Source organism: Nerophis lumbriciformis, linkage group LG22 (assembly GCF_033978685.3).
Source record: "Nerophis lumbriciformis linkage group LG22, RoL_Nlum_v2.1, whole genome shotgun sequence".
Taxonomy (NCBI): domain Eukaryota; kingdom Metazoa; phylum Chordata; class Actinopteri; order Syngnathiformes; family Syngnathidae; genus Nerophis; species Nerophis lumbriciformis.
Window position 1 is genome coordinate 32,734,260 of NC_084569.2, and position 26,963 is coordinate 32,761,222.

At 40.3% G+C, this 26,963-nt stretch overlaps 1 protein-coding gene across 4 annotated transcripts in view; it reads right to left on the reverse strand.

Moving 5' to 3' along the window:
* LOC133615263 (thyroid hormone receptor alpha) overlaps positions 1-26,963 on the reverse strand; it is a 299,909-nt gene that overhangs the window by 59,521 nt on the left and 213,425 nt on the right. Inside the window, exon 1 of one of the 4 annotated variants that reach the window (XM_061973733.2) lies at positions 12,707-13,035. The exons of 2 other annotated variants lie outside the window; for them this stretch is intronic. In XM_061973733.2, the coding sequence (XP_061829717.1) occupies positions 12,707-12,738 (32 nt within the window). In that variant the 5' untranslated portion in view covers positions 12,739-13,035. Of the gene's footprint in view, positions 1-12,706; positions 13,036-26,963 lie in introns of those variants that run through there. One more of the 4 variants, XM_061973732.2, reaches the window with a different exon arrangement.

Below are 26,963 nucleotides of genomic sequence, written 5' to 3' on the forward strand. Positions count from 1 at the left end.
ACGTTGAAACTAGTAATTAATGAAAATGAGTCAAATGAACTGTTAGTACTATTAGTGGACCAGCAGCACGCACAATCATATCCGATATTCCGATATTGTACAACTCTTTAATTACCGATACCGATATCAACCGATACCAATATCAACCGATATATACAGTCGTGGAATTAACACATTATTATGCCTAATTTGGACAACCAGGTTTGGTGAAGATAAGGTACTTTTTTTTTTTAATTCATAAAATTAAATAAGATAAATCAATTAAAAACATTTTCTTGAATAAAAAAGAAAGTAAAACAATATAAAAACAGTTACATAGAAACTAGTAATTCATGAAAATTAGTAAAATTAACTGTTAACGGTTAGTACTATTAGTGGACCAATCGTGTGTGCTTACGGACTGTATCCCTTGCAGACTGTATTGATATATATTGATATATAATGTAGGAACCAGAATATTAATAACAGAAAGAAACAACCCTTTTGTGTGAATGAGTGTGAATGGGGGAGGGAGGTTTTTTGGGTTGGTGCACTAATTGTAAGTGTATCTTGTGTTTTTTATGTTGATTTAAAAAAAAACAAAAAAAAAAACGATACCAATAATTTAAAAAAAATGATACCGATAATTTACGATATTACATTTTAACGCATTTATCGGCCGATAATATCTCTACTCACGAGTATAAAACTGCTTTTTCAAAGTAATAATTTCTTATTTCAAGCATGAAATAAAAAATCATGACTTTGACACAATTGTGTCTCATAATTAAAACAGATGACAGCCAAATGGACTTTGCTGTTTTATTTTCAATGAAACAATAGAAAATACGTACTCATATAGTAGTACATTGATAACATGACATCATGTATATATATACCGTGTATATTTATATTTATATATATATATATATATATATATATATATATATATATATATATTCCTCGCGCACTAATACACACTTGGCGCGATGATGTCATGTTATCAATGGGAAAATGCATTTTAAGACCATATGATTTGCCTGAGCGGCTAGGAGACCCCGAGAGTAACAAGCGGTTGCCTTGTTGCCTTTCCATTACGAACAATAAACTAGTTTTTAGTATAAGTTTGCTGGTTTCAAGAAATGTAATGCCGAGCGCATATCATTATGTCAAGATAATGGCACTAGCATTTATTTAATTTAAGAATATTTTTCAACATACTGAGAAAAAAGGTCTCACATTTTTTTTTCTACCAAGAAAAGTGCACTTGTTATTAGTGAGAATATACTTATTTTAAGGTATTTTGGGGTTCATTGAGGTTAGCTAATTTGACTTGTTTTGGAAAGTCTTGACAAGCCAAATTTTCTTGTTCTATTGGCAGATAATTTTGCTTAGTTCAAATAAAATAACCCTAATTTTTGTAAATTTTTGTTGTTGTTTTTGAACACCGACTTTTTGCAGTGTAGCGTGCAAGGACGGGGAGTGGAAGAAGCGTCAAAAGATGGAGCTAACTGTTTTAGTGAATTTCAGACTTTACTTCAATCAATAACGGAGCAGCATCTCCTCATCCTAACTCACTAGTGCAACAACAACAACGCCGGAAATGTGTCCCGTGAAAAACCGTCCGACCGGAACTCTCTAATAACTAAAGTTCTGTGGGTGAAAAATGTAAACTCACTACACCGGTAGTTTTTAGCACTTCCATCGCGAGATATAAGTTAGAACTAGGGATGTCCGATAATATAGGACTGCCGATATTATCGGCCGATAAATGCTTTAAAATGTAATATCGGAAATTGTCGGTATCGGTTTCAAAAAGTAGAATTTAGGACTTTTTAAAACGCGGACGTAGGGAGAAGTACAGAGCGCCAATAAACCTTAAAGGTACTGCTTTTGCGTGTTGGCCCAGTCACATAATATCTACAGCTTTTCACACACACACAAGTGAATGCCATTCATACTTGATCAACAGCCATACAGGTCACACTGAGGGTGGCCGTATAAGCAACTTTAACACTGTTACAAATATGCGCCACACTGTGAACCCACACCAAACAAGAATGACCAACACATTGCGGGAGAACATCCGCACCGTAACACAACGTAAACACAACAGAACAAATACCCAGAACCCCTTGCAGCACTAACTCTTCCGGGACGCGACAATATTCACCCCCTGCTACCTCCTAACCCGCCCACCTCAACCTCCTCATGCTTTCTCAGGGAGAGCATGTCCCAAATTCCAAGCTGCTGTTTTGAGGCATGTTAAAAAAAAAAAATAATGCACTTTGTGACTTCAATAATAAATATGGCAGTGCCATGTTGGCACTTTTTTCCATAACTTGAGTTGATTTATTTTGGAAAAGCTTGTTACATTGTTTAATGCATCCAGCGGGGCATCACAACAAAATTAGGCATAATAATGTGTTAATTCCACGACTGTATATATCGGTATCGGTTGATATCGGTATCGGTAATTAAGAGTTGGACAATATCGGAATATCGGCAAAAAAGCCATTATCGGACATCTCTAGTTAGAACTTTACGCTACTTTATATTACAAATGGCAACAGCGGAGGGCATACTTGCCAACCTTGAGACCTCCGATTTCGGGAGGTGGGGTGTGGGGGGTGGCGGGGGGCGTGGTTGGGGACGTGGTTAAGAGGGGAGGAGTATATTTACAGCTAGAATTCACCAAGTCAAGTATTTCATATATATATATATATATATATAAGAAATACTTAATGTTCAGTGAATTCTAGCTATATATATAATTATTTTATTACATACATATTTTATATATATATATATATATATATATATATATATATATATATATATATATATATATATATATATGAGAAATACTTGAATTTCAGTGTTCATTTATTTACACATATACACACACATAACACTCATCTACTCATTGTTGAGTTAAGGGTTGAATTGTCCATCCTTGTTCTATTCTCTGTCACTATTTTTCTAACCATGCTAAACACCCTCTCTGATGATGCATTCTGCTTCGTCTCCTTGTTGTGTGCGCAGCTGTGCACTGCACTCTCTAAAAGCCCTAGATGTTATTGTCACATATGCATGTACAGTAGATGGCAGTATTGTCCTGTTTAAGAGTGTCACAACATTGCTGTTTACGGCAGACCAACTGCTTTACGGTAGACGAAAACGTGACTGCTGTTGTTGTGTGTTGTTGCCGCGCTGGGAGGATGTTAATGAAACTGCCTAACAATAAACCTGGAGGGGGCGTGGCCTCAAGCTCCGCCAGAATTTCGGGAGATATTCGGGAGAAAATTTGTCCCGGGAGGTTTTCGGGAGAGGCGCTGAATTTCGGGAGTCTCCCGGAAAATCCGAGAGGGTTGGCAAGTATGGCGGAGGGTGAATGTCCCATAACAAGAAGATAGTGAAAAAGAAGAAGCTTATTGACTACGGTGTTGGCAGCGACTACAATGGCGGACATGCGCAAATTTTCAGGACTTATGCAGATCTCAAATACACATCAGCAGGTACCGAAGGTAAGAAAAGCTGGTTTTGCATAATATTGTGAAACAAAACACCAGATAATATGTCTGCTAATGTGTACCATAATAATACTTATATCTCTGACTACAGTAGTCGTAATGAGCCGACAATCCATCAAGCGGTGCGGCTTCAAAGTCGTACTAAAACATTTTGACAGATTTTCGAGTGCCGTGTGTAATGTTCTTTATTTTCAATGAAACATTTAAAGTTTTGGTGTTGTTTACTGGCGTCATATTTATACTTTAATGCATACTTGCCAACCTTGAGACCTCCGATTTCGGGAGGTGGGGGGTGGGGCGGGGCGTGGTTGGGGGCGTGGTTAAGAGGGGAGGAGTATATTGACAGCTAGTATTTCATACATATATATATATATCTACATCCTGAAAATATGCAAACAAAACTGTGTTTAGATCATTGATACTTCAAACTTGCATAAATATAACATGAATATAACATAACTTGGCTTCTGAGAGCTTCAAAATGTAATAAATAAAATGCTAAAGTTTTTGATAAACAAACAATTATTTTAATAATTAAATATGGTCATTTTAAATGAATTATTATGATAATTTAAAATTAATTATTTCAAATATGTTTATTTTAATGTACCGGTATAATTCTATGGCTTGATGTAATAAGGAGTCAGAAAAAATAAAAATAAAAATACGATTAATGTTGATGTTTTTAGCAAAATATAGTAAACATTTATTTAGTTGTTTTTTTTTAAATTAATAAATATATGTATTTTTAGGTAAGATAAACATAATAACACAATGTATCTTTAGTCTGGATGATTTAGTTCTTGTCACCCTGTTGTCCTCCCGTCGTGAAAAAAGGCTGTCCTCACTCAGGTCCGCATGGAGCTGGAGGGGGCGTGGCCTCCAGCTCCGGCTGAAAATCGGGAGATTTTCGGGAGAATATTTGTCCCGTGAGGTTTTCGGGTGAGGCGCGGAATTTCGGGAGTCTCCCGGAAAATTCGGGAGGGTTGGCAAGTACATAAAAATTTAAGGACAGTCAATTCACATTGTTCTACCAGCTGTACATTGACTACTTTATACTATAGCAAAGTGTCCCATGAAAAGATAATCAAAACATTTGCAGGTGTACTCATTTTTGTGAGGCACAGTGTATATTTTATATTACAAAATTGCATATTTAAAAAATTTACAGATCCCAGTTATCATGTTTGGATGACTTCCTTTCTCCGCACCACCGTGTTTCTTCATCTCTTTAGTCTCCTCCTTCATGGCCATTTTGTTGACTCACATTTTCCCTTGCTCCTTTTCCAACTTATTTCTCCCTCACCTTTGCTTCTGTTCTTAAAACCGTTTCTTCCCTTTGCTCCATAAAATGGGCACTTTTTTTTTTTTTTTTTTTCCCTTCATCCCCAGAAATTAGAAGGAAAAACAAGCAGTGAGGTCTCATTTTCAGCGCTGGCTGTTCTTCACGGTTGAACAAACATATTAGTGTTACTGCCGTGCACACGCTCAGGGCAGTAACGCTGTGGGAAAGCGTCTTCATCGGTCACTATAAACTCTGCGAGGTGAGCTGTGAAACACAAGCAGCATATTAGCCATTCTGCATCCGCTGAAAACAACTGGCATCGCTTCATTACTGCACCCTAATGTAATAATGCATATTTTGCTGGGTGCTATCAGGGAGGACATTGACACACCACTTGTCTTCTCTTTGAATTTACATGGCAGCTGTGGGATTAAGTTATGGAAATTAAAACTGCCTGCAAAGTTGGTTATAATAGTAAAAAACTATTAATATTTAATATGCGGGTCATGGTGTGTACATACATACATACATACATATTATAAAAGCATCACACAATTAACTCTATTGTAGTGTCCCTCACATTTGATGTGATGTCATACAATATTTAATACATCCAATTCAAGGATGACTCTAAAATACCTTGAACAGTGGAAAAAAAAGCATTTTTAGACTTTATCAGGAAATATATTATAAAACCTTAAGAAATCTTGTATTTTTGTCCCTGCTTCTCACTGTTTTAACTTTTTCTCAACCTCTTTTCATAGATAAATATTGTTTTGTTTTTTTAGCTGTTTTCCTATATCTTAATAAAAGTCTCCTGTTTGTGTTTTTTTTTATTTTCATGTAAAGCAGGGTTTGGGGACCCTATATATATATATATATATATATATATATATATATATATATATATATACACATACCCTATATATATATATATATATATATATATATATATATATATATATATATATATATACACATACCCTATATATATATATATATATATATATATATATATATATCCATCCATCCATCCATCCATCTTCTTCCGCTTATCCGAGGTCGGGTCGCGGGGGCAGCAGCCTAAGCAGGGAAGCCCAGACTTCCCTCTCCCCAGCCACTTCGTCCAGCTCTTCCTGTGGGACCACGAGGCGTTCCCAGGCCAGCCGGGAGACATAGTCTTCCCTACGTGTCCTGGGTCTTCCCCGCGGCCTCCTACCGGTCGGACGTGCCCTAAACACCTCCCTAGGGAGGCGTTCGGGTGGCATCCTGACCAGATGCCCGAACCACCTCATCTGGCTCCTCTCCATGTGGAGGAGCAGCGGCTTTACTTCGAGCTCCCCCCGGATGGCAGAGCTTCTCACCCTATCTCTAAGGGAGAGCCCCGCCACCCGGCGGAGGAAACTCATTTCGGCCGCTTGTACCCGTGATCTTGTCCTTTCGGTCATAACCCAAAGCTCATGACCATAGGTGAGGATGGGAACGTAGATCGACCGGTAAATTGAGAGCTTTGCCTTCCGGCTCAGCTCCTTCTTCACCACAACGGATCGATACAGCGTCCGCATTACTGAAGACGCCGCACCGATCCGCCTGTCGATCTCACGATCCACTCTTCCCTCACTCGTGAACAAGACTCCCAGGTACTTGAACTCCTCCACTTGGGGCAAGATCTCCTCCCCAACCCGGAGATGGCACTCCACACTTTTCCGGGCGAGAACCATGGACTCGGACTTGGAGGTGCTGATTCTCATCCCAGTCGCTTCACACTCGGCTGCGAACCGATCTAGTGAGAGCTGAAGATCCTGGCCAGATGAAGCCATCAGGACCACATCATCTGCAAAAAGCAGAGACCTAATCCTGCAGCCACCAAACCAGATCCCCTCAACGCCTTGACTGCGCCTAGAAATTCTGTCCATAAAAGTTATGAACAGAATCGGTGACAAAGGGCAGTCTTGGCGGAGTCCAACCCTCACTGGAAACGGGTCCGACTTACTGCCGGCAATGCGGACCAAGCTCTGACACTGATCATACAGGGAGCGGACTGCCACAATCAGACAGTCCTATACCCCATACTCTCTGAGCACTCCCCACAGGACTTCCCGAGGGACACGGTCGAATGCCTTCTCCAAGTCCACAAAGCACATGTAGACTGGTTGGGCAAACTCCCATATATATATATATATATATATATATATATATATATATATATATATATATATATATATGGTCCCCAAACCCTGCTTTACATGAAAAAAACAAAAACATATATATATATATATATATATTTATATATATATATATATATATATATACACACCATATTTTTCGGGCTATAAGTCGCTCCGGAGTATAAGTCGCACCGGCCGAAAATGCATAATAAAGAAGGAAAAAAACATATATAATTCGCATTGGAGTATAAGTCGCATTTTTGGGGGAAATTTATTTGATAAAAGCCAACACCAAGAATAGACATTTGAAAGGCAATTTAAAATAAATAAAGAATAGTGAACAACAGGCTGAATAAGTGTACGTTATTTGAGGCATAAATAACCAACTGAGAACGTGCCTGGTATGTTAACGTAACATATTATGGTAAGAGTCATTCAAATAACTATAACATATAGAACATGCTATACGTTTACCAAACAATCTGTCACTCCTAATCGCTAAATCCCATGAAATCTTATACGTCTAGTCTCTTACGTGAATGAGCTAAATAATCCATCCATCCATTTTCTACTGCTTATTCCCTTCGGGGTTTATTTGATATTTTACGGTAATGTGTTAATAATTTCACACATAAGTCGCTCTTGAGTATAAGAAAAAAAAACTGCGGCTTATAGTCCGAAAAATACGGTATATATATATATATATATATATATATATATATATATATATATATATATATATATATATATATATATATATATATATAATGTGTGTGTGTGTGTATATAAATGGATTAGGAAGGACAGATTTAAAAAAAATTATAATTTGGTACTTCTTGCGGGCCGGATTTTGGACGCTGGCGGGGCGTATCTGGCCCGCGGACCGTAGTTTGGAGAAAATAAGAATATAACAAGAGAAACTAGGCAGTAATGACCATTTTATGAACATATATTGCACTTTTAAAAAACAATTGTTATTGTTTTGCATCCCCTGTCATCCTAGTACCCCCCCTCCCCAAAATAAAAAGCACCAATAAGAATAAAAATATAACAGTAAAAATAAGAATATAACAAGAGAAACTAGGCACTAATGACCATTTTATGAAAATATATTGCACTTTTAAAAAACAATTATTGATTTGCATCACCTGTCATCCTAGTACCCCCCTCCCCAAAATAAAAAGCAACAATAAGAATAAAAATATAACAATAAAAATAAGAATATAACAAGAGAAACTAGGCAGTAATGACCATTTAATGAAAATATATTGCACTTTAAAAAAATAATTGTTATTGTTTTGCATATCCCCTGTCATCCTAGTACCCTCCCCGCCCTCCCCAAAATAAAAATCAACAATAAAAATAAAAATATAAGTCAAAATAAGAATATAACAAGAGAAACTAGGCAGTAATGACCATTTTATGAAAATATATTGCACTTTTAAAAAAGAATTGTTATTGTTTTGCATCCCCTGTCATCCTAGTACCCCCCCCAAATAAAAATCAATAATAAGAATAAACATAACAGTAAAAATAAGAATATAACAAGAGAAACTAGGCAGTAATGACCATTTTATGAAAATATATTGCACTTTTTAAAAACAATTATTGTTTTGCATCCCCTGTCATCCCCACCTCTTCCCCAAAATAAAAAGCAACAATAATAATAATAAAAATATAACAGTAAAAATAAGAATATAACAAGAGAAACTAGGCAGTAGTGACCATGTTATGAAAATATTTTACACTTTTAAAAAACAATTATTGTTTTGCATCCCCTGTCATCCTAGTAGCCCCTCCTCTCCTCCCCAAAATAAAAAGCAACAATAAGAATAAAAATATAAGTCAAAATAAGAATATAACAAGAGAAACTAGGCAGTAGTGACCATTTTATGAAAATATATTGCACTTTTAAAAAACAATTCTTATTGTTTTGCATCCCCTGTCATGCTAGTACCCCCCCTCCTCCCCAAAATAAAAAGCAACAATAAGAATAAAAAAATAACAGTAAAAATAAGAATATAATAAGAGAAACTAGGCAGTAATGACCATGTTATGAAAATATATTGCACTTTTAAAAAACAATTGTTATTGTTTTGCATCCCCTGTCATCCTAGTATCCCCCCTCCCCAAAATAAAAATCAACAATAAAAATATAACAGTAAAAATAAGAATATAATAAGAGAAACTAGGCAGTAATGACCATGTTATGAAAATATATTGCACTTTTTAAAAACAATTATTGTTTTGCATCCCCTGTCATCCTAGTAGCCCCTCCTCTCCTCCCCAAAATAAAAAGCAACAATAAGAATAAAAATATAACAGTAAAAATAAGAATATAACAAGAGAAACTAGGCAGTAATGACCATTTTATGAAAATACATTGCACTTTTAAAAAACAATTCTTATTGTTTTGCATCCCCTGTCATCCTAGTACCCCCCCCTACCCAAAATAAAAAGCAACAATAAGAATAAAAATATAACAGTCAAAATAAGAATATAATAAGAGAAACTAGGCAGTAATGACCATTTTATGAAAATATATTGCACTTTTTAAAAACAATTATTGTTTTGCATCCCCTGTCATCCTAGTACCCCCCCTCCTCCCCAAAATAAAAATCAACAATAAGAATAACAATATAAGTCAAAATAAGAATATAACAAGAGAAACTAGGCAGTAATGACCATTTTATGAAAATATATTGCACTTTTAAAAAACAATTGTTATTGTTTTGCATCCCCTGCCATCCTAGTACCCTCCTTCCTCCCCAAAATAAAAAAAAATAAAAATATAACAGTAAAAATAAGAGTATAATAAGAGAAACTAGGCAGTAATGACCATTTTATGAAAATATATTGCACTTTTTAAAAACAATTGTTATTGTCTTGCATATCCCTGTCATCCTAGTACCCCCCCTCCCCAAAATAAAAAGCAACAATAAAAATATAACAGTAAAAATAAGAATATAACAAGAGAAACTAGGCAGTAATGACCATTTTATGAAAATATATTGCACTTTTAAAAAACAATTATTGTTTTGCATCCCCTGTCATCCTAGTACCCCCCCTCCCCAAAATAAAAAGCACCAATAAGAATAAAAATATAACAGTAAAAATAATAATATAACAAGAGAAACTAGGCACTAATGACCATTTTATGAAAATATATTGCACTTTTAAAAAACAATTATTGATTTGCATCCCCTGTCATCCTAGTACCCCCCCTCCCCAAAATAAAAAGCAACAATAAGAATAAAAATATAACAATAAAAATAAGAATATAACAAGAGAAACTAGGCAGTAATGACCATTTAATGAAAATATATTGCACTTTAAAAAAATAATTGTTATTGTTTTGCATATCCCCTGTCATCCTAGTACCCTCCCCACCCTCCCCAAAATAAAAATCAACAATAAAAATAAAAATATAAGTCAAAATAAGAATATAACAAGAGAAACTAGGCAGTAATGACCATTTTATGAAAATATATTGCACTTTAAAAAAATAATTGTTATTGTTTTGCATCCCCTGTCATCCTAGTACCCCCCCCCCCCCTCCCCAAAATAAAAATCAATAATAAGAATAAACATAACAGTAAAAATAAGAATATAACAAGAGAAACTAGGCAGTAATGACCATTTTATGAAAATATATTGCACTTTTTAAAAACAATTATTGTTTTGCATCCCCTGTCATCCTAGTACACCCCCCCTCCTCCCCAAAATAAAAAGCAACAATAATAATAATAAAAATATAACAGTAAAAATAAGAATATAACAAGAGAAACTAGGCAGTAGTGACCATGTTATGAAAATATTTCACACTTTTAAAAAACAATTATTGTTTTGCATCCCCTGTCATCCTAGTAGCCCCTCCTCTACTCCCCAAAATAAAAAGCAACAATAAGAATAAAAATATAAGTCAAAATAAGAATATAACAAGAGAAACTAGGCAGTAATGACCATTTTATGAAAATATATTGCACTTTTAAAAAACAATTCTTATTGTTTTGCATCCCCTGCCATCCTAGTACCCTCCTTCCTCCCCAAAATAAAAATAAAAATACATAACAGTAAAAATAAGAATATAATAAGAGAAACTAGGCAGTAGTGACCATTTTATGAAAATATATTGCACTTTTAAAAAACAATTGTTATTGTTTTGCATCCCCTGTCATGCTAGTACCCCCCCTCCTCCCCAAAATAAAAAGCAACAATAAGAATAAAAAAATAACAGTAAAAATAAGAATATAATAAGAGAAACTAGGCAGTAATGACCATGTTATGAAAATATATTGCACTTTTTAAAAACAATTATTGTTTTGCATCCCCTGTCATCCTAGTAGCCCCTCCTCTCCTCCCCAAAATAAAAAGCAACAATAAGAATAAAAATATAACAGTAAAAATAAGAATATAACAAGAGAAACTAGGCAGTAATGACCATTTTATGAAAATATATTGCACTTTTAAAAAACAATTCTTATTGTTTTGCATCCCCTGTCATCCTAGTACCCCCCCTCCTACCCAAAATAAAAAGCAACAATAAGAATAAAAATATAACAGTAAAAATAAGAATATAATAAGAGAAACTAGGCAGTAATGACCATTTTATGAAAATATATTGCACTTTTTAAAAACAATTATTGTTTTGCATCCCCTGTCATCCTAGTACCCCCCCTCCTCCCCAAAATAAAAAGCAACAATAATAATTAAAATATAACAGTAAAAATAATAATATAACAAGAGAAACTAGGCAGTAATGACCATTTTATGAAAATATATTGCACTTTAAAAAAATAATTGTTATTGTTTTGCATATCCCCTGTCATCCTAGTACCCTCACCCCTCCCCAAAATAAAAATCAACAATAAGAATAACAATATAAGTCAAAATAAGAATATAACAAGAGAAACTAGGCAGTAATGACCATTTTATGAAAATATATTGCACTTTTAAAAAACAATTGTTATTGTTTTGCATATCCCTGTCATCCTAGTAGCCCCTCCTCTCCTCCCCAAAATAAAAAGCAACAATAAGAATACAAATATAAGTCAAAATAAGAATATAACAAGAGAAACTAGGCAGTAATGACCATTTTATGAAAATATATTGCACTTTTAAAAAACAATTGTTATTGTTTTGCATATCCCCTGTCATCCTAGTGCCCCAGAGAGGAGTTGTACAGTCTGATGGCGTGTGGGACAAAGGAGTTTTTTTAGACTATTTACTACTAGTGTGCCGCGGCACAGTGGTTGAAAAACACTGCCCCTAGGCCACCGAGCAGTTGTCAAGTGTCAAAAACAGCTTGAGGTAATAAAAACTTAGCATTGTGGCTATCATAAGCATTAAAGCTTCGCATGGCGCTATAAATAAACACAGATAGTAACATCAAACCGGGAATGTACCGTACTAGAGTTCCGACAAACAGCCAAGTCAAAAAACAAACACATAAGACTCCCAACGCCTTCGAGGCTCAAGATGTCTAACATCCGCCACAATGACAGGAAAAAGAAGGCTGACTCAGATCTTTAGAAACTGAAAGTCTCCCCAAATGTTTGAATGTGCTTGCAGTCAAAGTTTCAACACATCATTTGAGGAAGTATCGTTCCAAAGCCCACACATTGCAATAAACAAACATGATTTTGTTTTTTTTATCAACTGAATATTTGCAATATGAAAGTGATGCATGTATCAATACAACAAACAAGGACACACACACACACACACATATACACACCAACCTATTGATGCAGTATGGCTGCAGAATATGCATGTTGCTCTCCTTGATCGGTCTGTCTCTTAATTTACTGAGTACAGTACTCAGCTGCTGTTTGCAGTGAAGTTGTCGGGTGTACAGTAGCGCCGGTCCTCAAAGCCGCGTGCAAACAGCCAATGTTGATCTACGGTACCTTGACACGCAGGTCTGAACTCCAACAACCTCCCCGTGACCTGAACATTGACGTTGACCCCCGCTAAAGTGCACCGCTTGAACAGATTGTCGAGCTCTTGACAGTCGCCAGGCAGCACGAGCGTTACTCTGCCTGCTCTCAGACTGACTACACTGGTTATTTCCCTCTCACCCCTCCCTCTTTCGCTCTCTCTCTTTCTCCCTTATGGCTCCTCTGGTCCTCCCGCCCTGATTGTGTGTGTGTGTTGGCGTGTCACAAAACAATTAAACCTACTTTCATCTACGTCCAAAAAAATAGTTTTTTTGTGTAACATACATTATATTGCCACCAATCCACGTGATCAGAACCAGGTGTCCTAATCACCTGGCCCACAGGTGTATAAAATCAAGCACTTAGGCACGGAGACTGTTTCTACAAACATTTGTGAAAGAATGGGCCGCTCTCAGTGATTTCCAGCGTTGAACTGTCATAGCATGCCACCTGTGCAACAAATCCAGTATGTGAAATTTCCTAGCTCCTAAATATTCCAAAGTTGTCGGCTTTGTTATGAGAAAATAGAAGAGGTTGGGAACAACAGCAACTCAGCCACCAAGTGGTAGGCCATGTAAACTGACAGAGAGGGGAAGCGCATAGTGCAAAGGCTTTCTGCACAGTCAGTTGCTACAGAGCGCCAAACTTCATGTGACCTTCCAATTAGCCCACGTACAGTACGCAGAGAGCTTCATGCAATGGGTTACCATGGCCGAGCAGCTGCATCTAAGCCATACGTCCGACAGAGAGGGGTCAGTGGATGATGAAGCGCATAGTGCAAAGAGGTCGCCGACTTTCTGTTGCTATAGAGCTCCAAACTTCATGTGACATATACATATATATATATATATATATATATATATATATAAACACATACTGTATATGTGTATATATAAACATATATATATATATATATATACATATACACATACATATATACATACATACATATATACATACATACATACATATATATATACATACATACATACATATATACATACATACATATATACATACATACATATATATATATATATATATATATATATATATATATATATATATATATATATATATATATATATACACATATACATATATATATATAAATATATATATATATATATATATATTAGAGATGTTGGATAATGGCTTTTTTGCCGATATCCGATATTCCGATATTGTCCAACTCTTAATTACCGATACCGATATCAGCCGATGCCGATATATACAGTCGTGGAATTAACACATTATTATGCCTAATTTTGTTGTGATGCCCCGCTGGATGCATTAAACAATGCAACAAGGTTTTCCAAAATAAATCAACTCAAGTTATGGAAAAAACAAAGTGCCAACATGGCACTGCCATATTTATTATTGAAGTCACAAAGTGTATTATTTTTTTTAACATGCCTCAAAACAGCAGCTTGGAATTTGGGACATGCTTTCCCTGAGAGAGCATGAGGAGGTTGAGGTGGGCGGGGTTTCTAAGGGGTAGCGGGGGGGTGTATATTGTAGCGTCCCGGAAGAGTTAGTGCTGCAAGGGGTTCTGGGTATTTGTTCTGTTGTGTTACGGTGCGGATGTTCTCCCGAAATGTGTTTGTCATTCTTGTTTGGTGTGGGTTCACAGTGTGGCGCATATTTGTAACAGTGTTAAAGTTGTTTATACGGCCACCCTCAGTGTGACTTGTATGGCTGTTGATCAAGTATGCATTGCATTCACTTGTGTGTGTGTGTCAAAAGCCGTAGATATTATGTGACTGGGCCGGCACGCAAAGGCAGTGCCTTCAAGGTTTATTGGCGCTCTGTACTTCTCCCTACGTCCGTGTACACAGCAGCGTTTTAATAAGTCATACATTTTACTTTTTGAAACCGATACCGATAATTTTGAAACCGATACCGATAATTTCCGATATTACATTTTAAAGCATTTATCGGCCGTTCCAATTTCTATTTCGGAATTCGGACATTACTTGAACGTTTCATGAAACTCTGCCTATAATCTATAATTCAAAATAAAAGCATGGCAGCATTTAGTTGGATTATACCACAGCAACTAGCAAAGAGTTTTGTTTTTTTAGATTGTATGAAATATATTGTCATTGGAGTCGAGACGTTTAACAGAAAAGAGTGCAGCTGTTCTGTTAGGTAGGTTTATGAAATATACGAAAACTAAATAAGAAAATGCACAAATGGGGGTAAAGCATGTCAACAAACTGCTGTAGGTTAAAAAAAAAATTTTTTTTAGGAGTGTAACGGTACACAAAAATTTCCGTTCGGTACGTACCTCGGTTTAGAGGTCACGGTTCGGTTCATTTTCGGTACAGTAAGAAAACAACAAAATATAAATTTTTTAACAATGGCTTTATCCTTTTAACAATGGGAACACTATAATAATTCTGCCCACGTTAATCAACATTAAACTGCCTCAAGTTGTTGCTCAGATTAAATACAATGACAAAACTTTTCTTCTACATATAAAAAGTGCAACATTAAACAGTTTCAAGTCAACTCATCATGCTTAATTTATTACAGCATTTGGGAAGCCTGTAGTTGATTTATTATATAAATGTTATATTTTTATCAACACGTGATAGCAGGGACCCTGCCATTCAAAACTAGGCTGCTGCATTACTAATGATTAATGTAACTATAGCTGAAAAAATGATACAATAGCAATAGGAGAGACTATTCATCCCTGAACACCATGGAGTTCATGTAGGCTTAATGATGCAGTTACATTATTATATCAACTATCAGAGACATGAACTCTTCATTTAACATAATGTCCTTTTTTGCTGCTTCAACACAGCTCAATCAACACAGAAAAAGGTAAAGTGAAATAACAGACAGACAGGGCTTTGCTGTCCGTAACACACACACACACCGCAAAATGAGCTAACGTTACAGCCGTTAGCCTTCACCTCAAGCCAGGACTGCGAGCGAGCTGAGCTGCCTTTTATATTTCTAGAAGGTCAACGGGTTCATAGTGATGTTACTAGTAGTTGACTGGGAGGTGTTTATTATCATTTGGGGAGAGTCCGCTGCCTGATGCTTACCTGCTAAACACTGACTACATGCGCTCTGAATACGCACTGCTGATTGTCTGTTACTGCTTTGAATGCGGACTGCTGATTGGCTGTTACCACTCTGTTTGTAACCAATCAGATGGTTGTGTGGGTGGAACAATGCTGGGTGCTGTGTAGAGGACTGACAGAAACAGGCAGAAGGAAGCGGAGGCGGCTACTTAATATATTTGTGTGGAAACTCGTTCGGTTCACCTCCGAACCGAACCGAAACCCCCGTACCGAAACGGTTCAATACAAACACACGTACCGTTACACCCCTAATATTTTATTTTCACCCATTTTCCTTGTATCGAATTTTTCATAACGTCGACGTCCGAGCAGTGTCAAAAAAAACGAGCGCCATTAAGTTATGTAAATTTCAGAAATGAATTATCTGCCATTAATCTTTCTTCATATCTCTTGCCGCAGTCATTGCTGGTGATGAATCATTTTAATTGAACTCCTTTTCTTGTCCTTTCACTCTGCAGAGCGTTCCACATTTCAGTGTCTTTGTCCCTCAGGAATAAAAAGCCCCGAAAAAGCTGCTCTACATCCAAACACAGGTAGGCTCGAATGCTAACTGCATTACATAACAGCAGCTGATGCAGTCTTTCTAGCACAGCTATGTTTCCTGAAAGGGTGCAAAAAATGATCAACACTGCAAAAACTGAAATCTAAGTAAGATTAAATATCTCAAATAAGGGCGATATTTGCTTATTTTCTGTCTGATAAGATAATTCTTCTCATTGAAGGCCTACTGAAAGCCACTACTACCGACCACGCAGTCTGATAGTTTATATATCAATGATGAAATCTTAACATTGCAACACATGCCAATACGGCCGGGTTAGCTTATGACGGAGGCAGATAATTAGATGTATCCATATTTGTGTGTTACTTCTTTTAAACCATAGTCATAGTACAAAACAGCTAGTGTTCTTTATTTGTTATCGTTTAATTTTCTGCATGTACTGTGTGCTAACCTTCACTTTAGGAATGTAAGGAGGACAGATACTCCTTTTCCTTATCTGTTCCTGTGTCCAGCTGAGGAGGACAATGGGCATGCGTTTGGGCTGGAAAGAGAGACAACGAGGGTGGGAGGGAGAGACACTTTATAGAAGAGAAGGTTTCCATATTTTACATCAGACCATCTTAGCTGCGCGATTGAATGTTCTATGCTGGACTGGTCTCATTCTATTTCCAAGGCTTTGGAGATACAATTACAAAATACCTATTCTGTCTCTGGTGGTTCTTCTACTCAGCTGTACTGTCATAAAAGAGCTTGGGAGTGGCCAGCAACTTGAATTCCCTGGGAGGAACAACTGGTCCAAACGCAACAATTACTAAAGTGCAATTTTAAATTTTGCGCAAAATATCCTGCTGAAAACGTCTCGATATGATGACGTCAGCGCGTGACGTCACGGATTGTAGAGGACATTTTGGGACAGCATGGTGGCCAGCTATTAAGTCGTCTGTTTTCATCGCAAAATTCCACAGTATTCAGGACATCTGTGTTGGTGAATCTTTTGCAATTTGTTCAATGAACAATGGAGACAGCAAAGAAGAAAGCTGTAGGTGGGAAGCGGTGTATTGCGGCAGGTGTTGTGCCGGATAACACAGCCGGTGTTTCATTGTTTACATTCCCGGAAGATGACAGTCAATCTTTACCATTGGCCTGTGGAGAACTGGGACAACAGAGACTCTTACCAGGAGGACTTTGAGTTGGATACGCAGACACGGTACCGTGAGTACGCATGCAGCTGCGGCTTCCAAACATTTGATCGCTTGCCCGTACGTGCGTGCCGCTATGTGCATGTCACGTACGTAACTTTGGGGACTTTGGGGAAATATATGTGCTGTATGAACTTTGGGGAGGTGAACGGTACTTTGGGCTGTGGGATTGAGTGTGTTGTGCAGGTGTTTGAGTTGTATTGGCGGGTTATATGGACGGGAGGGGGGAGGTGTTTGTTATGCGGGATTAATTTGTGGCATATTAAATATAAGCCTGGTTGTGTTGTGGCTAATAGAGTGTATATATGTCTTGTGTTTATTTACTGTTTTAGTCATTCCCAGCTGAATATCAGGTCCCACCCGCCTCTCACAGCATCTTCCCTATCTGAATCGCTCCCACTGCCCTCTAGTCCTTCACTCTCACTTTCCTCATCCACGAATCTTTCATCCTCGCTCAAATTAATGGGGAAATCGTCGCTTTCTCGGTCCGAATCGCTCTCGCTGCTGGTGGCCATGATTGTAAACAATGTGCGGATGTGAGGAGCTCCACAACCTGTGACGTCACGCTACTCGTCTGCTACTTCCGGTACAGGCAAGGCTTTTTTATCAGCGACCAAAAGATGCAAACTTTATCGTCGATGTTCTCTACTAAATCCTTTCAGCAAAAATATGGCAATATCGCGAAATGATCAAGTATGACACATAGAATGGACCTGCTATCCCCGTTTAAATAAGAAAATCGCATTTCAGTAGGCCTTTAAGCAGATTTTATGTTAGAGTGTTTTACTTGTTTTAAGGGTTTTGGTCCTAAATGATCTCAGTAAGATATTACAGCTTTTAGCTGAGATTTGATGACCTATATTGAGTAAAGCATGCTTGAAACTAGAATATCAAGTGTTGCAAAGCTGTGTCATAAACACTCACAAGTATAAAACTACTTTTTAAAGTAATAATTTCTTATTTCAAGCATGAAAAAAAAATCATGACTTTGACACAATTGTGTCTCATAATTAAAACAGATGACAGCCAAATGGACTTTTGCTGTTTTATTTTCAATGAAACAATAGAAAATAGGTACTCATATAGTAGTACAGTTGGCACAGTACAGTAAACTGACAGTTAATATTTAAACATTTAACATGTGACTTTTCTAACAATTTTGAACAGAAATAGTTCATGCACATTCAGATAAATTCTTCAAAATTACAATTAAAAAATGTTTGGCCGGGGGCCCGGCTGTATATATGTGCACTAATTGACTGAAAGAGCACGCACTTGGCGCGATGATGTCATGTTATCGATAGAAAAATGCATTTTTAGACAATATGATTTGCCTGAGCGGCTAGGAGACCCCGAGAGTATTGATTGATTGATTGAAACTTTTATTAGTAGATTGCACAGTACAGCACATATTCCGTACAATGAACCACTAAATGGTAACACCCGAATACGTTTTTCAACTTGTTTAATTCGGTTGCCTTGTTGTCTTTCCATTAAGAACAATAAATTAGTTTTTAGTATAAGTTTGCTGGTTTCAAGAAATGTAATGCCGAGCACATATCATTATGTCAAGATAATGGCACTAGCATTTACCGTATTTTTCGGAGTATAAGTCGCACCGGAGTATAAGTCGCACCTGCCGAAAATGCATAATAAAGAAGGAAAAAATACATATATAAGTCGCACTGGAGCCCGGCCAAACTATGAAAAAAACTGCGACTTATAGTCCGAAAAATACGGCACTTAATTTAAGAATATTTTTCAACGTATTGAGCAAAGAGGTCTCATTTTTTTTCCTACCAAGAAAGGTGCACTTGTTATTAGTGAGAATATACTTATTTTAAGGTATTTTGGGGTTAATTGAAGTTAGCTAATTTGACTTGTTTTGGAAAGTCTTGACAAGCCAAATGTTCTTGTTCTATTGGCAGATAATTTTGCTTCGTTCAAATAAAATACCCCTAATTTTTGTATTTTTTTTCTTGTTTTTGAGCACTGACTTTTTGCAGTGAATATGGCAACAAACGGTATTGCGATACTTTTTCGAACTCAGTTAAACTGAGTTCTAATGTCCTTATTTCGATAGTTAGTCTGGTCCAAAACATTATTCATTTCTTTCTTTGGATGACAGTATTTCATATTTTTTTCTACCAAAAATGAGTGAAGGGCTAATTATCGTTTTTAGCTGGAAACCAGTTACTGAACCCAAAACTGACACAGTGACTATCTTGTCTACTGGTAAACAACCATGTCTATGACATCCTGTGGTCTTGGATGAGATGTTAATCTGTGTCAGAAGGGTCTACTAATTGGTAAGGTTGAGAACCGAGCGTTGATTGATTTCCTGGGACCGTCCAAATCGTTTTTTTCTTAGTTTTCATGCTCAGTCTCGCGACAGGAAGTAATATCGATATATCAATATCGGTATATGCCAGGGGTCGGCAACCTTTACCAGTCAAAGAGCCATTTTGACCAGTTTCACAAATTATAGATAACAATGGGAGCCGCAAAAAATTTTTAAATTTTAAATGAAATAACACTGCATACAAAGTTTTTTTTTTGCTTTGTGATATGTTTAAACCAGGGGTCTCAGACACGCTGCCCACACCTTTTTATGGAATTTTTAAGCTGGTGCGGCACGCGGGTTTTAAATGAATAGCGCTTGTCAGCGTCATGCGTGCCGTGATGGTACAGAATATAGCGCCCACTACAACCAGCGTGCCTGATCAGCCACATGTTGAATGGGGCTTCCGCTTGCTCACGTAGGTGACAGCAAGGCATACTTGCTCAACAACCACACAGGTTACACTGACGGTGGCGGTATAAAAAAACAAAACTTTAACACCCTTACTAATAATGCGCCACACTGTGAATCCACACCAAACAAGAATGACAAACACATTTCGGGAGAACATCTGCACCGTAACACAACATAAACACAACAGGACAAATACCCAGAATCCCATGCAGCCCTAACTCTTCCGGGATACATTATATACCCCCGCTACCAAACCCCGCCCACCTCAACTGACGCACAGAGAGAGAGGGGGGGGGGGGGGGGGGGGGGGTTGGTGGTAGCAGGGGTGTATAATGTAGCCCGGAAGAGTCAGGGCTGCATGGGATTCTGGGTGTTTGTTCTGTTGTGTTTATGTTGTGTTAAGGTGCAGATGTTCTCCCGAAATGTGTTTGTCATTCTTGTTTGGTTTTGGTTCAAAGTGTGGCGCATTATTAGTAAGAGTGTTAAAGTTGTTTTATATGGTCACCGTCAGTGTAACCTGTGTGGCTGTTGAGCAAGTATGCCTTACTGTCACATATGTGTGCAAGCAGAAGATGTATATTGTATAACAAGTGTTGGACTCCTCTCTGAGCTGCCACCTTAACGTGGTAGAGGAGTTTGCGTGTCCCAATGATCCTAGGAGCTATGTTGTCCGGGGGCTTCCATGCCCCCTGGTAGGGTCTCCCAAGACAAACAGGTCCTAGGTGAGGGATCAGACAAAGAGCAGCTCGAAGACTTCTATGGAAATGCAAGAACCGAGACTCAGATTTCCCTCGCCCGGACGCGGGTCACCGGGGCCCCCCTCCGGAGCCAGGCCCGGAGTTGGGGCACGATGGCGAGCGCCTGGTGGCCGGGCCTGTCCCCATGGGGCCCGGCCGGGCACAGCCCGAAGAGGCAACGTGGGTCCCCCCTCCAATGGGCTCACCACCCATAGCAGGGGCCATAGAGGTCGGGTGCAATGTGAGCTGGGCGGTAGCCGAAGGCAGGGCACTTGGCGGTCCGATCCTCGGCTACAGAAGCTAGCTCTTGGGACGTGGAACGTCACCTCGCTGGGGGGGAAGGAGCCTGAGCTAGTGCGCGAGGTAGAGAAGTTCCGGTTGGATATAGTCGGACTCACCTCGACGCACAGCAAGGGCTCTGGAACCAGTTCTCTCGAGAGGGGCTGGACTCTCTTCCACTCTGGCGTTGCCAGCAGTGGGAGGCGACGGGCTGGGGTGGCAATTCTTGTTGCCCCCCGGCTCAGAGCCTGCATGTTGGAGTTCAACCCGGTGGACGAGAGGGTAGCTTCCCTCCGCCTTCGGGTGGGGGGACGGGTCCTGACTGTTGTTTGCGCTTACGCGCCAAACAGCAGCTCAGAGTACCCACCCTTTTTGGATTCACTCGAGGGAGTACTTGAGAGTGCTCCCCCGGGTGATTCCCTCGTTCTACTGGGGGACTTCAACGCTCATATTGGCAACGACAGTGAAACCTGGAGAGGCGTGATTGGGAAGAATGGCCGCCCGGATCTGAACCCAAGTGGTGTTTTGTTATTGGACTTTTGTGCCCGTCACGGATTGTCCATAACGAACACCATGTTCAAGCATAAGGGTGTCCATATGTGCACTTGGCACCAGGACACCCTAGGCCGCAGTTCTATGATCGACTTTGTAGTTGTGTCATCGGATTTGCGGCCTCATGTTTTGGACACTCGGGTGAAGAGAGGGGCGGAGCTTTCTACCGATCACCACCTGGTGGTAAGTTGGCTGCGATGGTGGGGGAGGATGCCGGACAGACCTGGCAGGCCCAAACACATTGTGAGGGTTTGCTGGGAACGTCTGGCAGAGTCTCCTGTCAGAGAGAGTTTCAATTCCCACCTCCGGAAGAACTTTGAACATGTCACGAGGGAGGTGCTGGACATTGAGTCCGAGTGGACCATGTTCCGCACCTCTATTGTCGAGGCGGCTGATTGGAGCTGTGGCCGCAGGGTAGTTGGTGCCTGTCGTGGCGGTAATCCTAGAACCCGTTGGTGGACACCGGCGGTGAGGGATGCCGTCAAGCTGAAGAAGGAGTCCTATCGGGTTCTTTTGGCTCATGGGACTCCTGAGGCAGCGGACAGGTACCGACAGGCCAAGCGGTGTGCGGCTTCAGCGGTCGCGGAGGCAAAAACTCGGACATGGGAGGAGTTCGGGGAAGCCATGGAAAACGACTTCCGGACGGCTTCGAAGCGATTCTGGACCACCATCCACCGCCTCAGGAAGGGGAAGCAGTGCTCTACCAACACCGTGTATGGTGCGGATGGTGTTCTGCTGACCTCGACTGCGGAAGTTGTGGATCGGTGGAGGGAATACTTCGAAGACCTCCTCAATCCCACCAACACGTCTTCCTATGAGGAAGCAGTGCCTGAGGAATCTGTGGTGGGCTCTCCTATTTCTGGGGCTGAGGTTGCTGAGGTAGTTAAAAAGCTCCTCGGTGGCAAGGCCCCGGGGGTGGATGAGATCCACCCGGAGTTCCTTAAGGCTCTGGATGCTGTAGGGCTGTCTTGGTTGACAAGACTCTGCAGCATCGCGTGGACATCGGGGGCAGTACCTCTGGATTGGCAGACCGGGGTGGTGGTTCCTCTCTTTAAAAAGGGGAACCGGAGGGTGTGTTCTAACTATCGTGGGATCACACTCCTCAGCCTTCCCGGTAAGGTCTATTCAGGTGTACTGGAGAGGAGGCTACGCCGGATAGTCGAACCTCGGATTCAGGAGGAACAGTGTGGTTTTCGTCCTGGTCGTGGAACTGTGGACCAGCTCTATACTCTCGGCAGGGTCCTTGAGGGTGCATGGGAGTTTGCCCAACCAGTCTACATGTGCTTTGTGGACTTGGAGAAGGCATTCGACCGTGTCCCTCGGGAAGTCCTGTGGGGAGTGCTCAGAGAGTATGGGGTTTCGGACTGTCTGATTGTGGCGGTCCGCTCCCTGTATGATCAGTGTCAGAGCTTGGTTCGCATTGCCGGCAGTAAGTCGGACACGTTTCCGGTGAGGGTTGGACTCCGCCAAGGCTGCCCTTTGTCACCGATTCTGTTCATAACTTTTATGGACAGAATTTCTAGGCGCAGTCAAGGCGTTGAGGGGATCCGGTTTGGTGGCTGCAGGATTAGGTCTCTGCTTTTTGCAGATGATTTGGTCCTGATGGCTTCATCTGGCCAGGATCTTCAGCTCTCACTGGATCGGTTCGCAGCTGAGTGTGAAGCGACTGGGATGAGAATCAGCACCTCCAAGTCCGAGTCCATGGTTCTCGCCCGGAAAAGGGTGGAGTGCCATCTCCGGGTTGGGGAGGAGATCTTGCCCCAAGTGGAGGAGTTCAAGTACCTTGGAGTCTTGTTCACGAGTGAGGGAAGAGTGGATCGTGAGATCGACAGGCGGATCGGTGCGGCGTCTTCAGTAATGTGGACGCTGTATCGATCCGTTGTGGTGAAGAAGGAGCTGAGCCGGAAGGCAAAGCTCTCAATTTACCGGTCGATCTACGTTCCCATCCTCACCTATGGTCATGAGCTTTGGGTTATGACCGAAAGGACAAGATCACGGGTACAAGCGGCCGAAATGAGTTTCCTCCGCCGGGTGGCGGGGCTCTCCCTTAGAGATAGGGTGAGAAGCTCTGTCATCCGGGGGGAGCTCAAAGTAAAGCCGCTGCTCCTCCACATCGAGAGGAGCCAGATGAGGTGGTTCGGGCATCTGGTCAGGATGCCACCCGAGCGCCTCCCTAAGGAGGTGTTTAGGGCATGTCCGACCGGTAGGAGGCCACGAGGAAGACCCAGGACACGTTGGGAAGACTATGTCTCCCGGCTGGCCTGGGAACGCCTCGGGATCCCCCGGGAGGAGCTGGACGAAGTAGCTGGGGAGAGGGAAGTCTGGGCTTCCCTGCTTAGGCTGCTGCCCCCGCGACCCGACCTCGGATAAGCGGAAGAAGATGGATGGATGGATGGATGGAAGTGTTGGGCTGGCACGCTGTTAATACAGATTGTAGAGGGCGCCAAATGTTGTACCATCATGGCACGCCCTTATTATAGCTATAAGGGTGAAAATCGGTGAACATTAAAAGTTTTCTGCGAGAGGCACTGAAATCCGTAAGTCTCACGGGAAAATTGGGGGATTCAGCAAGTAAGCTGCTGAGCCGCATCAGAGTGATCAAAGAGCCGCATGCGGCTCCGGAGCCGCGGGTTGCCGACCCCTGGTATAGGCCAACACTCAGTATTATATCGAAAATGAAAGTCTTATTAGGACACCCTTACAAATAATCCCATGTGTTGGTGACTTGGTCTCTGCCTTTTATAGTACAAATGCAAAAAAGGCCACAATGGGGCCAAACATGTCCTATAACAACGACAAGTCATGACAAACAGATGCAAACACACCAGGTTTGAGAGCCGATTAAGCATGCATCCTTAAAGGGGAACATTATCACCAGACCTATGTAAGCGTCAATATATACCTTGATGTTGCAGAAAAAAGACCATATATTTTTTTAACCGATTTCCGAACTCTAAATGGGTGAATTTTGGCGAATTAAACGCCTTTCTATTATTCGCTCTCGGGAAGCAATCCGCCATTTTCTCAAACACAGAGTCAAATCAGCTCTGTTATTTTCCGTTTTTTCGACTGTTTTCCGTACCTTGGAGACATCATGCCTCGTCGGTGTGTTGTCGGAGGGTGTAACAACACGAACAGGGACGGATTCAAGTTGCACCAGTGGCCCAAAGATGCGAAAGTGGCAAGAAATTGGACGTTTGTTCCGCACACTTTACCGACGAAAGCTATGCTACGACAGAGATGGCAAGAATGTGTGGATATCCTGCGACACTCAAAGCAGATGCATTTCCAACGATAAAGTCAAAGAAATCTGCCGCCAGACCCCCATTGAATCTGCCGGAGTGTGTGAGCAATTCAGGGACAAAGGTCCTCGGTAGCACGGCAAGCAATGGCGGCAGTTTGTTCCCGCAGACGAGCGAGCTAAACCCCCTGGATGTCTTGGCTCACACCGTCCCTTAAACTGGACAGATCAGCTTTCAGTAAAAGATAGCGGATGAGGGTATGTCTACAGAATATATTAATTGATGAAAATTGGGCTGTCTGCACTCTCAAAGTGCATGTTGTTGCCAAAAGTATTTCATATGCCGTAAACCTAGTTCATAGTTGTTAGTTTCCTTTAATGCCAAACAAACACATACCAATCGTTGGTTAGAAGGCGATCGCCGAATTCGTCCTGGCTTTCTCCCGTGTCGCTGGCTGTCGTGTCGTTTTCGTCGGTTTCGCTTGCATACGGTTCAAACCGATATGGCTCAATAGCTTCAGTTTCTTCTTCAATTTCGTTTTCGCTACCTGCCTCCACACTACAACCATCCGTTTCAATACATGCGTAATCTGTTGAATCGCTTAAGCCGCTGAAATCCGAGTCTGAATCCGAGCTAATGTCGCTATAGCTTGCTGTTCTTTCCGCCATGTTTGTTTGTGTTGGCTTCACTATGTGACGTCACAGGAAAATGGACGGGTGTTTATAACGATGGTTAAAATCAGGCACTTTGAAGCTTTTTTTAGGGATATTGCGTGATGGGTAAAATTTTGAAAAAAAAATATAATAAGCCACTGGGAACTGATTTTTAATGGTTTTAACCATTCTGAAATTGTGATAATGTTCCCCTTTAAGGAGCAATCTGATCGGACGAGGGATGAACCGATCAATTGGCAGTTTTTTTATGAAAAATTATGTGATTAACCCAGTGTTTTTTCGAAAATTCCGGGGGCACACCACCAGCAGAAAACGTTAAAAAATGAAACTCCGCCAGGTCGTCGTGCCTTATTTTGAGTTTGTTGGTGTTTTCCTGTGTAGTGCTTTAGTTTTTGTCTTGCGCTATTATTTTGGTGGCCCTTCCTGTTTTGTTGGTGTTTTCCTGTAGCAGTTCCATGTCTTCCCCGCACCTGCTTTGTGTTAGCAAGCAAAGCTATTTAAGTTGTTGCTATCCTTCTTTGTGCGGACATTGTTGATTGTCATGTCATGTACGGATGTACTTGGTGGACGCCGTAAGTTTTTGCTGTCATCCAACATTCTGTTTACTTGGTAGCCAGTTCAGTTTTACTTGTGTTTTTGCATAGCCATTCGTATGCTTCATTGCCTTTTCCTTATGTTCATTTTGGGTTTAAGCAAAATACACGTTTTTACCTGTATATTGTGATCACAACAAACCATCCTCGTTTCACCCGACACATTCCGACTTTTACAAAGCAATTACCATATTTTTCGGACTATAAGTCGCTTTTTTTTTTCATAGTTTGGCCGGGCTCCAGTGCAACTTATATATGTTTTTTTCCTTCTTTATTATGCATTTTCGGCAGGTGCGACTTATACTCCGGTGCGACTTATACTCCGAAAAATACGGTAATTACCAGCTGCCACCTACTGGCATGGAGTATTACGTGGTTTACCCTGCCGAGCTCTACACAGCACAGACACTAAGCAACGGCGCATT